This window comes from Poecilia latipinna, unplaced genomic scaffold (genome assembly GCF_001443285.1).
Source record: "Poecilia latipinna isolate Pla-1442-1.1 unplaced genomic scaffold, P_latipinna-1.0 Scaffold680, whole genome shotgun sequence".
Lineage (NCBI taxonomy): Eukaryota > Metazoa > Chordata > Actinopteri > Cyprinodontiformes > Poeciliidae > Poecilia > Poecilia latipinna.
Genome location: NW_015113296.1, coordinates 162,320 through 177,445, shown reverse-complemented (window position 1 = coordinate 177,445; position 15,126 = coordinate 162,320). Strand labels below are relative to the sequence as shown.

The 15,126-nt window shown below is 36.7% G+C and overlaps 1 protein-coding gene across 1 annotated transcript in view; it reads left to right on the top strand.

Annotated features, from left to right (window-relative positions):
• The window catches only part of LOC106954776 (protocadherin-15-like), a 182,362-nt gene that overhangs the window by 131,023 nt on the left and 36,213 nt on the right, over positions 1 to 15,126 (top strand). The window contains exons 10-11 of the mRNA XM_015044523.1: positions 9,483 to 9,591; positions 12,769 to 12,881. Of these exons, the coding sequence (XP_014900009.1) occupies positions 9,483 to 9,591; positions 12,769 to 12,881 (222 nt within the window). The remainder of the gene's footprint in view (positions 1 to 9,482; positions 9,592 to 12,768; positions 12,882 to 15,126) is intronic.

Below are 15,126 nucleotides of genomic sequence, written 5' to 3'. Positions count from 1 at the left end.
CATTTGTATCAACAGAGTTGTGCCTGTTATTTAGGTTTTCGTGTTATCAAAGTTAGGCTGGAAGTTTTCTCTTTGACATTCATGCTTGTTCAAATCCAGATCAGGAAAGTAACCCAGAATCCTCCTTCTTCATGTGCATGGAAAGGTCATTTGCTTTCTGGGTCTCAGCAACAAGCAGGACAGCAGTCCAGTTTTTTATCCTTTTCTCTCTGTCAAAGAAGTCTTGACCTGCAGGCCTGGTTTGTTCAGAGGAGGCAACAGTTGTTTCTCCAGCAGACTGGGATATTGGGTTGGAAATTAATCTTTCGGATTACTGCCTCAATATAACATCTACTGAATGAATATGTTACTTTCCTGAACACAGTTTCTTTGTAGTTTCTAAGATGGAGGGTGTGCTGCAGACAGGAAACCAGGAGCCTCATGTATAAAAGAGTGCACAGTTTTGACACTAAAACTTGGCGTACGGGCAAATTTAGAAAAGGTCGGCTCACAAAAACCAGTGGATGCATAAAGCCGTACATACCTGCACATCTTTCTTTTATACATCCCCATGGCAGGTTAAAAGTTTGCGCAACTTTAATGCCACGTTCATTTTTGTACATGTCAACTTGTGCGTAAAATATGGCGCCTCACATTTTTTGTGTGCACGCACGCTTTATAAATGAGGCCCCAGATCTTATTAAAAAAATAAAATAAAAAATCTAAATCAATTACAGGAGCAGCTAATGACAGAAGGGATTTAATGTGTTAATTAAAGCACTGCTTCACACATAAAACATGTCCTGTGTTGTAGTTGTAGCGTCGGACCAGGAGGCTTTCGAGTGTGTTCAACCCTTCAATGACCAGAAATGGGTATGCTCTCAGAAAAATCCTCCAAGGTTGTTAAATTAATCAAAACAACACCTCACAATACCGAGAACTGAACTAAAACACCATTTGAAAGGCAAAAACGGGATGCCTACTTCAGCGTCGTTAGCCACCTGCTCTGAAAGGCTCAACATTATTTCATCCTTCACTCCACACCTTCAAGGCTAATTTATTGAAAGTAATGCAGAGTGGAACATGACAGTGCTTCTTCAGTCTCACTTCCACTACACCAGCAATCTTTTAAAAATTAAATATCATGATATTTTGTGGCACGAAATCTCGTCGCAGCCCTACGTAGGAGAAACGATTTCAAGAAACATAATTTTTGGACAAACTGCCAAAATGTATCTCTGTGATTTCTAACAGATGGCAGCGTAAGTCCCTTGTGTAATAACAAGTGTTACAAGACTGAGTCTGGCACTCTGTGGTTTTTATTTATGCTTACACAGCTGTGTGTGCGCCGTGCTTTTGTATCTCTGCCTCTGACATTTAGCTGATGCTGTTATCCAGAGCAACTAGCAGTACCACTTTATAAATGAAACAAAGTTGCTGCAGGGAAAAATCCTCAACTCTGACAAGTCAGCAGAGCATTCATCCCTTACTGCACACACTCACCCACACTTACACACGCATGATTGTGGTGAGCCAGCAGTGCATTCATGCCTTAACACCCCATTCCACCTACACACAGGGACAAAATCTAAGAAGGGAGGCCTAACTGAACATTGTCCACATCATCTCTTTATTTTTGCCAAGATCTTTGCCACACATCCACACACGCATACACACAATGTCCCTCAAAGGCATGCTGGAGAACTACTGCCATGCTTTTCTTTTTTTTTTTTTGTTGATCAGCATATACACTCAGCCAGTCGTATTCCTACATCCAGCCTTTTAACACTTGCGATCAAGTGTTAAATGTTAAACATAGACAAATTTGAAGATGTTAGAGGTCAAAAAGGGATATAATCAAAGTTGTAAGTCAAACTGAAAGGAGCCATCACATAAAACTTAGCAAATCTGTCTCTCTGTCTAAGACTGTGGTGGGTTAAAGTTTAAATAATCCCAAATACAGTTGTGTATATAAAGATGTGCAGTCTTATGCAGCCAGGGTATTTTGACTTTTCTCCAACAAACATGCTTGCTCTTCTGTTGAATTGTTCAGAATATATTTTACTTTTGGTGGGAAAAAGTTTGTATAATTTATGTGTTTTATATGTACACAGCATGGTTGTGGACACTTTTGAGCTCCAATGCTACCCACCAATAAAGAGATTGAAACCATATTACTTTTGGTTAATAGCAACACTAAGAAAAGCCATTGTCTTATTTTACCACTGAATGAGTTATGGTCAGCAAACTTTATATTTATTTTTTCTGCTAACAGCTAAAATCTTTACCAAACCCTCATGTGTGTTTTATGGTTTACAAAGAAACTGAAAGGAAAACAAGAAACTTCTTATTTTTCTGTAGTCGGTTCTTTTGTACTTTAAATTATCTATCAGAAAATATTTATATCATATTGGTCCCTTATGATTATATTCTCCTTTTGTGTCTGCTGCAGAAAATCATTTTGTTTTGGCTTTTTAATAAAATGAGTTCAACACTCTTCACTCCGTCAGACATTACATGTCTGCAAAATGTAGACTTAATGATGATTCCCAACCATGATTGAAGATCCTCCTGCCTTAAATGCACAGAGACGTGGAGAGACGATGGCATCAGAGGAATTATGAGTAATTATGTTCATCCTCCCTTCTTGCCACAAAACGGAAACGCTAAATAACTACAAAACTACTTTTACTCATCCTTTCATCGTTTTAATCAATTTAACTGGCTTTAAATGTTTTTAAAAAGAAAACATATTTTGTCATTTGCTTTGTCATTATCAACTGTTAACCAAAAACTAAGTAGAAACTAAAGTAGTTTGTTCTTTTTGTAGAACATATTGACATTTCCTAGATATGGACATAGTTTTACTCAAGAAGAACCAATGACTGAAATCAGCATATTTTCCTTTGCTTGCCTGGTAAAAACTGTAGAGTTTAAATATTCTCCCTGTTCTAAAATGTAATTCTGATATATTCAGTCTCTATGTCATCCAACACACTTTTCTTAATTTATTCTGAAAAACAAATCTTAGAAATGTGTTTCAAAGTGTAAGTGGCAGTAACATCATTCCTATTTTTTTCTGTTGGATTCAAAACTACAACTTAGTCAAGAAACCTGGTCATTCCTGTTATGTTTTTAGTCTGTAAAGAAAAAACTACAAATGAATCAACAGGTCAGACTGATAGAATAGGCAAAGTCTGGACAAAGCCTCTTTGGTTCATCTCTAGTTTTAAATGTTTCAAATGTTCATTGATTTAAGCACCAAACCACATGATTAGATTCAGGGAACTCTCCATTCCTGTGCAGAAGTTTTGTGGTATAAATGTATTTTTTTTTAGTTTATATATACCACAGAGGAACAGGTATGTTTCATAAGATTCACAAAATCATTCAAACTCTCCAATATTTACAATATTTGCATCATTGATATTTTCTTTCCAAGTCATTGTGACATGACAAACATCACATTTGTAGCTGAATCCTGAATTTTCTTAAAGGCTGAAAAGTTATGTTCACCTCAACATTTGCTTCTACATCTTTGCTTTGTCTCTTAAACGGCTTGTTGAAGTTTTCGGCCACACATCTTGTGTTTTTTCCCACAATTCCTTTCTTCTGGGCACTTTTCCATAATAGCCATTTTGAGGAATATTTGCAGCTCATTCAGAATGCTCATCTTGCATTTTTGGCTAGAACCCTAAATGTTCTACATTATGTTTTCCAATCCAAGCCTTGGTTTTTTTGTGTCTTTTGTTGCTATTAGAACCGTTTCTCTTCAAAGTCATTTAGCTGGCACCTTTGACTGAGCAAACAGAGAGCCCAGTGAATCAGAAAAGTATATTATTTAGGTCACAGGAACACAGAGACAGGGTGCCCACGATTTCCCATAGTAAAAGAAAGATGGGAGCGGTGAAGTGAGGAAAGTAATGAGTGAGGAGGGAGAGTCGAGGTACTGTGAAAGTTTGAGTACCAATCAGACTGATAAGAAGTGACAACCTCAGAGCCTCTGAGCTAAGATAACTGCAGTATGCTCTCTGTGTCTTTCCCTATCACAGCCACACACACGCACTCATATACGCAACAAGATGTCGGCCATTTGTGTCAAAGAGCCGACTGTCAGTGGGTGTTGCGCATGCGCTTCCAAAACACTGCTGCCTTTGCAGCTCAGAAAAGTGCAATCGATAAGGAAAGTAAAAAAAAAAAAACATTATTTGATCAGTACTGTAAAAAGCTAACCCAAGACAGATTATTTAATTTGTCATGACATCATCCCAGCAATTGATTGGTTTGAAATTGAACAAAGCAGAGCAAAGCTTCAAAGACTTCAGCACTGCATTTTAACTTCAGGTTTGAAGCTATTTCTTATGCACTGCTGCACTGCTGCAGTGTACAGACTCATGCAAATGGCCATTTGTTATTCTATTATGTGGATTGGAAGATGGTTCATCTTTGTCCCACTGCTCATGCTGCGAGGTTTTACTCGGCACCTGACAGAAGACCTTATCTGACCACTCAAAGCCAGGAAGGTTTGCTCCCTCCTTCTATTGATGTCCTGACTTTTCTCAGGATCATCCACCCTTGTCCCCCTGGGCTCCACTGTTTATGAAAAAATAAAAATAGATAAAAATAGCAGTCCTGCTTAGTGGTAATATCAGTCATGCCGGCCTAATACTTGTTGCTGTTAGTCTTCCTGCTGATTCCGAGTGTTTGCTTACTTGATTCTGCCAGCATGTCTTTGGCAGAAAGCTTTGGAATCGCAGCGTGTTCGGAGCTTTACAGCATTACCCTCCCAGCTTGCTGTTTCTACCTGCTTTGGATCTACATTTTCATCTCTTTGTCCTGTGATTTTAGATATATCGGGCTGTGATTGAATGATGTTGTGCTGCAGCGTGATGCCACGAGTGCCTGCTGCTCTCTGTTTCCCTGTCTCTGGCAGAAAAGCCCCATGACTATTGTAATAGCATGAAAGTTGTAAAAATAGCCTTATCGCAACACCTCGAACGTAAGCAATCAAAATCTTGACATGTTGTTGTAGCCTCACAGAATAATTAATATCTCAAGTATTTCTTTTTTTTAGATATATTTTCATAAAACACATGCAAAAACACACATGCGCAAAGAGAGACTTGTTTTAGCACGTCAATGGCTCTGAAAACTGTGAAAACCTTCAAATCACAATTGCACCTCATTTTGTTGCAAGCCAACACAGTGAAGAGCATGAGCAACATTTTTACTGCGCTACATGTTGGTGACAGCATCACTTTGTACAGGTTCTTTTCTTCAGTGGAGGCAGGGAAGCTGGTTGAAGCTGATTGGAAAATAAACTGGGCTAAATACAGGACAATCCTGGGAGAGTTTCAACAGAAGCCCCAAAGTCCAGACCTACATCCAACCGAGACTGACTGAATTTCTTAAGAACAGTGGCACATGTTGGACTCAAGATGTTCAAAGTCTTTAGAGGCTTGCCCCCGTGTAGACTTGCAGCTGTTACTGCGGTACAAGGTGGTTCTTCAGAGGACCGAAAGGTCAAATACAAACACAGACAACACTTATATATGTTTATACTTTAGTACATTTTGAAAACCGTGTTTGTTTTATTTCTCTTCCCAATTATGCAACACTTTGTCACTTTAAAATCGCAATACAGAAAACATGAAAAAGATCCATGGATGTGAACCTTTTTGCAAGGCTGTGAGCTTCTCCCACAAACTACTTCCTCATATGCTTATAACATTTAAGCCATTGAAAAATGCATAGCTGCATCTTTTTAATGTTTCATGCTAACACCTACATCTCTGGTTGTCTTAAAATGCAGAAACAGCAAAAACTTTGATCAACAAATAACTTTGCAATCTAACTTACTCAGCTCTACAGCTGCAGTGACTACTGATAACAAATCAATTTTATTTTATTTATTTTTTCCAGGAACATCCACAGTTTATGCAGCTTGTCAGAAACTCTTTCATTTCCTAAAGTAGCAGCTTCTGTATATCGTGTCCAGTGGTGTGCAGGGGCATGGAGTCTTTTGTAAAGTTGTTGCATGAGGGCCCCATTTAGTCCACTCTGACTGACATAGTTCAGTCCTTCTGTGTTGTGGAATCAACATGTTAAACATCTACAAAAAAACAACATTTTTTTCCAGTTGGAGGCTTGATAGTTCCTTATGAGGTTAACTAACCTGCAGCCTCTCAAAACACATTAGTAACACATTATTAGTTTTTTCCTCCAAACAGTGTATAGTATATGCAGTGATTTTTGTAATCAAAACAATGTGTCATAGGTACAACCGGCTTGCCTGCTAGCTATGTTAATGTTCACACTGTCCACCAGGATCTATTTCGAAAACAAAATGTTAGATTACAATTTTGCACATATTATTCTGACAAAGTTTAAACAATTGCTTGAATTAAGCTCTTTAAATATTAGCGGTGATTACGTTTTGAATTCTTTTGTAATAATTTTGCTTGTCTCCTTGAATCTGAGGCTCATCCTGCAATGCACATCAGAAAATCTGATAAAAGGCCTTTGAAACAGCTTTAAGGGTGTAAAGGTCTACCATTTTATGCTGCACAGCCTCATGCAGAACGAGACATTATGATAAAGTGATGAAAACTGTTACTGTGCATTTTGTGCTCAGCGTAGAGGTTCCCTGACAGAACAACAGATTTTTTTTTTTTCATAGAAGTAAAGTGCTGTCAAAAGCAGTCAAAAGCCCTATTTTTAACACAGTCCTACTCAAAGTAAAGTGTTTTGCTTTTAGTGGCACCTGACAAAGAAAGGTTCAGCTTTCAGTGGAGATGCAAAGTGTAAAACAGATTTGTCTCTGTTGTTTCTCCAGCTTTTTGAAGGAGCGAACAAATTTACAGTGTGCCTAGTAATCAAGACATTTCATGATTAATTTAAATTTCTGATTTCTGCATTTGTGAAAAAGATGCCATGTTAGTAAAAGCATGTCTGAAAGAGGCTTTAAAACGTGTTGCGAATTCTAAAAAGACCAGTAATGTTTATTTTAAACCCATAATGGTGTCAATAAGAAGCCATAAACAGCTTTGGGATGACTGATTCTTTTGTCTTTGTAGCTCTACATTTGTCGACTGTCAGTTTCGTTCTTTGTGCAAAATGCTGTCAGAAATATAAATTGTAATGATAGCACCTGTGTTGTCAGTGATCTGTCTTTGCCAGATCCCCCCTTTCTTCTTTCCTACATTTACATGCCTCTCTGCACCCTGTTTACCCTCAACTCCTGGTGGATTATTCTCCCTTCAATATATTTGCATGCATTTTATTTTTCCTTTCGAGTTCATTACTCATCATGAGTTCATCTTTGCTGGATCCTCTCGCTGTTCTCGCTCGGTGACTGGCAGCAGCAGAAAATGCTCAGTAATGGCTGTTAGATTTTTAAGTGCTGCATGACAGGTGCACCGCATTGTGTGATAGGAAATGCAGAATCGAGCTGTTGTGCAGTGCATACTTTGCTGAAAGGAAGCATACCCCCCCCCCTTACAGATTTCTGAAGTTGTTTTTTTTTATTGTAAAAGTTGAATATTTCATATTATCCAGCATTTTTAAATATTGTATAAATCGTTAGCAAATAAAGAAAACAATTTTCCATCTGTGGAGGCAACCTTGCAAGATTTTAAAATCACTTCCTTCCTGTGGAGGAAGTTTTATTTAGCTCCATTAAAGGCATTTCAAGCATTATTTGGTTGTTTAAGATCATAAAATAGGTCACAGCATTTCAATTGAATTTAATTTGGGCTTTGACTAGGCTATATTAAGGCCCTTTTGAAGTAATTTTGGTAGAGTGGCCACTTTTAAGAAGACTAACCACTGTGCCATGCTTTTGCCATTTATGGATAATCACAATATTTACAGAAAACCCAAAGCCTTACAAATAATTTTGTTAATTATTTTTTTCATCTGTTGATGAATTTCTGTAGATACAATATTGTTTAATATAATTATTAGGCTACTTTATGTTAGCAGAGAGGTTCTACTTAAGGTTTTAGAGATTAGGTAATAATCTGGTTATGGTATGGTCATAACCAGATTATGGTTATGACCATACCATATAATTATAGTGAAAGCCGGTATGGTTTCAGAAGAAAATGGCTTTTGTTTTTACTGTTATTTTTTTGTTTAATAGTTTTTAATAGTTTTTTGTTCAGAAACACTTGAGTGTGACAAAACAGAAGGAATGTGTAAGGGAACAAACACTTTTTCACAGAACTGTGTATGCATTCGTATATGAAGAGCCTTGGTGGGGATTGCTTTATATTTGATCTCTTTAGGGATTGTTGCTCTTACCTAGTAAAAAATTTATTCCTTTTATTGAGTCGTCCCATTACAGACCGTAGCATATTGCACCAGTGTAAATCAGTATTATAGCCTGACCACAAACAGACACAGATGGAGCTTGTGTGCAGATAAAGAAAACATACATATAGAGAGGTAAAAAAAAAAGAAGTGGCAAATATTGATTTTTAAAGTGTGCAATGATTTTTTTAAACTTTATGATTCCTTTTGATCTGTGATAAATGAACAGCTATTATGCTGTACGCTGCTGCAGGGCAGACATTTCCCAGGTACTTTTGAACAAATTAGATGGCCACAGCTCCAGAAATATTACTCACCCTTCATTATTTTTTCTCATTTTGTCCCATTACAACCAAAAACTTGCATGAACTTTATTGGTTTTATATGTGGTACCTCAACGCAGGTAATTGTGAGGTGAAAGGAAAACGTCAGTCATTATTTTTTTAATACTTTCAGCAAAGCTCATAAAAAATAACTATTTTACGATTGGTTTGCAATAATCACTAAAAAAAAAAAATGATTCTTTTCATGTGTATAATTCTAACCTGCACAGAGCGCATGGATAAAATAATTGCGCAAAATAGTTCAGTTGTCATTGCACAAAGCTCTGCAGTGGAGACCTTTTCCCTTGCTACTGCTCCCAAGCTGAATAAATTACTGAAAGTAAGACTCTGAGTGACAGCAGAGCTGTAGAAACCTCCAGTATATGTACAGGACATTTGTATAGGGGAAATTTTGTGGAAAGGGTTTGTGGAAATTGTGCAAATTTGGTGGGATTGTTATGACAAGATTAGCCATGTGTCCTGCACTAAGAGCTCAGAGAAGAAACAAAATGCCCAAATGAAATTAATTTCTCAAGCTATGATGAAATGGAACAAAAACAGGAGAATATGTGCATGAGCATTCACAGTGTTTTTAGAAGAATTTTGTGCAAACTGTTGTTTTTTGGTGTTCTACCCATCTTGTGGGCTTACATGTCCACCAAAGTACTCTGGAGGAGCTGCAAAAGTCAGTCTTCTTCCCTTATAAATTATGTTACATTATGTTACTTGAACCTGCATCTGCATCACCTACATAAGTTATGCTCTATATACACAGACACATTTTTTTTTATTTCAAATGACCTTCTTTGTAGTAGCTGATGTACTGATGTAGTAAACATTAAATGTTCTGCTTTGTTTTATCACCAGAATAAGACAAATCCCCTCAATGTGACCCCATCTATCCAAGCTGTGGACCAGGACAGAAACATTCAACCTCCGTCGGACAGACCTGGGATCCTGTACTCCATCCTTATTGGTAGGTTGAACTTTTGTGAGCTCAGATTTGCTCCACGAGGGGACAACAATAGAGTTTCACTTTTTTGTTGACAGTACTTTCAGCAGGCAAGGCTTAAAACATAATAGAGTTGTTGGTTTGATGAAAAGTAGGTTTGACACCTGGTTACGAGTTGTTATTTCCAAAATGCACCGTTAACTTGACAGATGAGCTTCATTGGAACACACATTCTAAACTGTAGAAAATAAATGTATTTTATGTAAAACAAATGCTGCACAAGAACATTTATTGATAAAGAAATCAATTGTTTTGAATTTTATCTTTGTGTTTTGTCCTAATTCCCTGGAGAATAACAGGGAGCGATCAGATCCCTGACTCCATCGTCTCTCTTCCCGGCTTTCTTGATTTAAAGAGATGTGGCAAAAGCAAAGGAGGTGGATTAGCAGTGCTTACAAACTGGCCACCAGAGATCCTTCCTGCCCACAGCATCATCATCCACAACTCTTTCAAGATACTTGAATGATATGAGTAACAACAACATGTAATATCCCTTTGGAATCGATATGATATATTTTAAAATTAATTTAAATAGAGTTCTTGGCGCAGTCATTTAAATGTTACAGTCAACATGCATCTATAATGGAAATCAATTACAAGGCTCTTGAGACAGTAAATAGTAGTTCACTTTAGGGCTACAGAGAGAATGTTTTGGTTAATGGGTTGGGATTAGAAAATAAATGTAATTAATAGGAAGAATCTCAGACTTTCTAATAAATTTTTAAAAAGTTTATTTGCAATGCCTACAATTTATCATTCAAAAGATCTTTTTTTTTTTTGATCAGTTACAAAAACTCTAATATTTCAATTAAAAGTCGCTTTAGTTCCATCCCAACACACTCAAGCCTGAGAATAAAAAGCTATTTGGACTGAAAAACTAACAGTTGGGATACTATATAAGACTGATGGTAATGTTGCTTAACATTTACATCCCACTAAACCCATTTTGTGTGCTGACTGTACATATTGATTTTTGCTGCGTGTCTCACTTCTTCCCTTGCTGAATTTAAGGGAAAACTAAATTTTTTTCATCATACTGAGAACAATGAGTCAGTCATAGTGAAATTATGTAAGTATGGTAACCTTACATGATTTCTAAATACTGTCCAGACCACTATTACTGTTATGACTCTAGGGTTATTATAGATACAAAAATAGTTTTGCACTACACCCACCACAATGCCCACCTCCTCTGCCTCCATAATAAAGCTGTGAACAACAACCTTAAAATAAAGTTATACAGAGATGGTGACCCTAAGACGTCACAGCTCACAGCTATCCAGCAGTGAGCTGTGGATTTTGTTGTTGTTTTTACCTTAGCCAGCCTCCTCCTCTCTCTGCATGGTGACAAGATGATCTTTGATTCTTTAACTGGCTGCTGATGTTTTCATGTCAAGAGAAGTTTTTTTTTTTTCAGTTGCCATTTCTTGACCTTTTAAGATCATCACGCGACTGCATTGCTTGAAAGGCAAGCTGTCTTTTCGTTCCCATTTTGAAACCTGCATGGGTTAGATGGGCCTCTGTGCCAGGTCATATTTAAATCTCAAGGGAAAACAGTGAGGTCTGCGTTACAAATGGAAAGCTTAAAGCTATTCTCATAACCTAGATCTACTTAAATATGAATGTAAAAACAACAACAACAACAAAAAACACTGTCTAAAGAAGAGGTTCAATTCAGTTCAATTCAAAAATACTTTCTTAATCCTAAAGGAAGAGAAATTAAATGTATCCCATGTTATCCAAGTTTCATCTTCTGTAGTGGTCAGTGTTACTGTAGATCTGAAGAAGCTTCTGACTGAAGGCGCTCTGTTGTTGTGCAACAGTTGCTTGAAGAGGATTCTCAAAGTTTTCCATAATGTTCTTCATTTTGTGGAAACATACTTTTTCACACAATCGTCTTCAGAGGTTTCCTGTTTCACCTTAATCCTGATCCCACATAAAATGGTAACAGCCCAGGCGTCAATATCTGCAACATTCAGAATTAATTCAACAAATGATCCGTAGGGGTCACTTGAAGAGATCTCAAATTTAACAGATTTGGAGAAATATGATAAGGCATAGCGGGGAAATACTGCTAAGTTAAAATGTGTCATACTGTTGACCTTCTACAATAAAAAAACTGGATGCCTAAGTTAAATTATGGGGTGTTTTAAGAAAGTATTGGTTTAACAATGTGCACATTTTTGCAACTCTTAATGTGCTACATTTATCTCCTCACAAATTCGCTTAGTTTTCTTTTCTTTTTTTTAACCGTATTGTGAAAATGTCACTTTAAAAGTGGAAAAGGTTTAGCAATTATTTCTCATGGCTTTTCTTTTTTTTAGATCTCACAAGGCTGGTTTATTTAACAGGCTGTTTACACTTTTGAGATCTGCTTTATTAAAATGTTTCTGCTGCTTAGTTTGAAAAAAAAAACACTTGGAGGCTGATAAGTTTTGTTAGATAATCCGCCTTATCTGCTCTGGAAGACCTTGCAATGGAATCTTCTCAGAACATTTGTTGTAAATATATAATTAAAAGATTTAAGACAAAAATAATATAAGAATTAAAACACTTACTGTTAGAAAATGTACTTACTTAGGCTCCAAGTCAACATAATTTAAATATTTTGAACTACTGCAGTACATTACTTTTGCCAAAAGCCTCAATTGATAAATCATTGACTTCACCTGGAATGGTCAGGATTTGTCTACATTTCTTTTACTAAAGCAATAACTAAGGCAAGGAAAACAGGATGCATCTGAGAACCCCCTCCGCCCAAATCATCAATGTGTGCTAAAAAAAGAAGTAACACACATTCATAGAGATGCACAGGAGACATATAATTGTGCACACGTGGCTGTGTTGGTTCTCTTCTTATGAGAACTTGATTTCCCCACAGAACAATGCCGCATTAAAAGCGTCATATATGAATGTGAGCTGCGCGGGCTCATCCCCTCCCATCGAAGGCCGAGATGAGAGAACGGGGAGGATTAGTCATGCCCCCCCCCCCATCCCTCCATCCCTCACTCACTCACTCCTTTCTTCACTTTCCCCCATGACACTCCAAACATACATATATTTTCTCCACCTCTCCCTTTCTCACTCACTGATGTTTTCCTATGTTCTGATTTTTGTTTGCTCTTTTTTTTTTTTTTCCAGGAAAACCAGCATCCTATGCAGAATATTTCAGCTTAAACAGAACCACAGCAGAACTCATGCTGCTTAAACCCATCGACAGGGAGCTCTACCGCAGATTTGATCTGGTTATCAAGGTAAGAGAAATAACAAGGGCACAGATTGCCTTTTTAAAGTTTGCTTTTTCTTTCCATAAACACCAAACATCCTTGGTCTCAGCCTTCATATTCTAATACCTTTCAGTCGCAAAATATACTCAACCTTTTAATAAACAACTCTTCCTCAGGTTATATTAATACTATAATTTTCTCATCAGATTATTTGTCCGACAAAAAGGAGACTAGCATGAACCTTTTTAATTTGCAGAAAGTTTATCATCGAATCTATTCCGATTTGATGAGTTTGATTATCTTTTTTGTTTTGTTTTGTTTTGTTGAGCCTGTGATGGAAATACACCACAAAACATTGATGGACTTCTCATCGGTTAAAGCTTCAAATAAAGTTTGTATTCAGTAATATTCTTCTGCTGGAATAAAAGATGAGATTTCAAACCAAGTCTGTTGGGATAACACCCCAACTAATATCCGCAAGGAACAGAAAAAAATAAGTGGTTCCAGAAGAATTCAAACATCCCTACTCTTTACCCTCTTTGTAGTCTTGCTAAATGATTTCAAGCTGAGGAAATAAAAAAAAAAATGTCAATATGCGCTATGCAGAGGGCATTTAAAATTCCCTGATTTTCATTGTATTACATTTTGTATTTCTTAACTGATTTCTGCACTCTCAGTATGTCTTACTAAACTCAGGATGAAGGTACAGAGTTTTTCTCTGTAAGCATTAATTGCACAATAATAAATGACTTCCTTTATTAGTTGAAGTTATCAGTGAACACAGAGCACAAGATGTGATGAAGAAAACAAAACGTCCTCATAACTAAGCCTGTAAAGAACTAAACTATTAGTGCTTCTTTAAAGTTTGTTTTTTTTAATCTTAATTCATATATTTCCTGTCTTTGTGGTGTTATGAAAGAATACAAAGTGTCTGTGCAGCGTAAGATCTCTGTACAAGGCAGACTTCTTCCAAGTCAGACAAATAGAGTTTGACTTTGAAACTCAACAAGTTGGTCAAATTCATCCTGTTCACTTTATGGATGACTGAATTGTTTTTCAGTGTTCATAAATTCAATTTCACAATGTTTCGTAATGCTCAGGGTTACGCTTGTAGATCAAAGTAATCTGGAATACTAATAATCTGATATGAAACCTTATCTCAAAAAATATCTTCGGATCAGGCACAATGTTAACTTTTCTAATTAAGAGTATTCATCAGTAAAAAAAAAAAGGAGGGGGTTACATTTTAACACAAGAAAATGAGAAATGAGTCTGTTCTGTCTGGAAAACAGATCCACATGAACTGCAGTCTCCATTTGTTTTGCTGAAAGAAAATTGATCCTTAACTCTAAAATTTCCAGGAGTCTTCCAGCATGTTATATGGCAGATAGAGCTCAAACATAATTGCAGTCTTAATATTTTCCAAACAATCCGTTTCGGGTTTTTAAAACAGCTTTTAACATTTCTGTGTCACTGATTTTGAAAATGATGTTCTTCCTTCATTCACGACTTCCATTCTGAAGAGTTTTGTTCTTAGACGTGTAAGTAGTTGACTGAGGAGTGCATCACTTTCACCAATCCACCACAGGGCTATGTTTGATATAAACAGCAATTTTTATTACAACTAAAGGTAACAAAATTACCTTATTATGTTATGAAGTGGCACTATGTGCTTGGAAAATACATAATAATGTCCCTTTAGCAAAACTTGTCTTGTTTAATGGCAGCCTTACAATAAAAAGCGAAATGACAGCCCTGCTGGGATTTGCATTAGGATTCCAATTTCACATAGAAAAATATGTGTTTTTGCCTCCTAGATTCCACATACATCACTCTATAAATATGACTCCCAAAAAACAAAAACCTTAAAATGGTTGTTGCGTTTGCCATAGTTGGTACCGAGGGCAAAAGGATACACTTGGAAAGGATTAACAGCTTAATTCATAAATGGATCAAATTTACTAAATTGCAGAATACAAGCAAAAAGGGGGCTATAAATACGATATCTGCTAAAGGCAACTCAATAGTGTCTTTAATCCAAACACTACATATAATGTTTGTAATATAATGTTTGAATATATGTTTGAATATATTTGTTATGTCTTCCTGAGGTTCTACAGGAGCTTTTCAAAGCCACGAGACTCTGTGTAGAAGTTCAAGCACTGGAAAGAAGTCTGGCTGTGCCAATTATTTGAGCTGTATAGCAAAAATCAGCCAGGCTTGTTTAATTGTCTTTAAGCAAATAACAGTTATCTGTTGGACATTGAGCCCA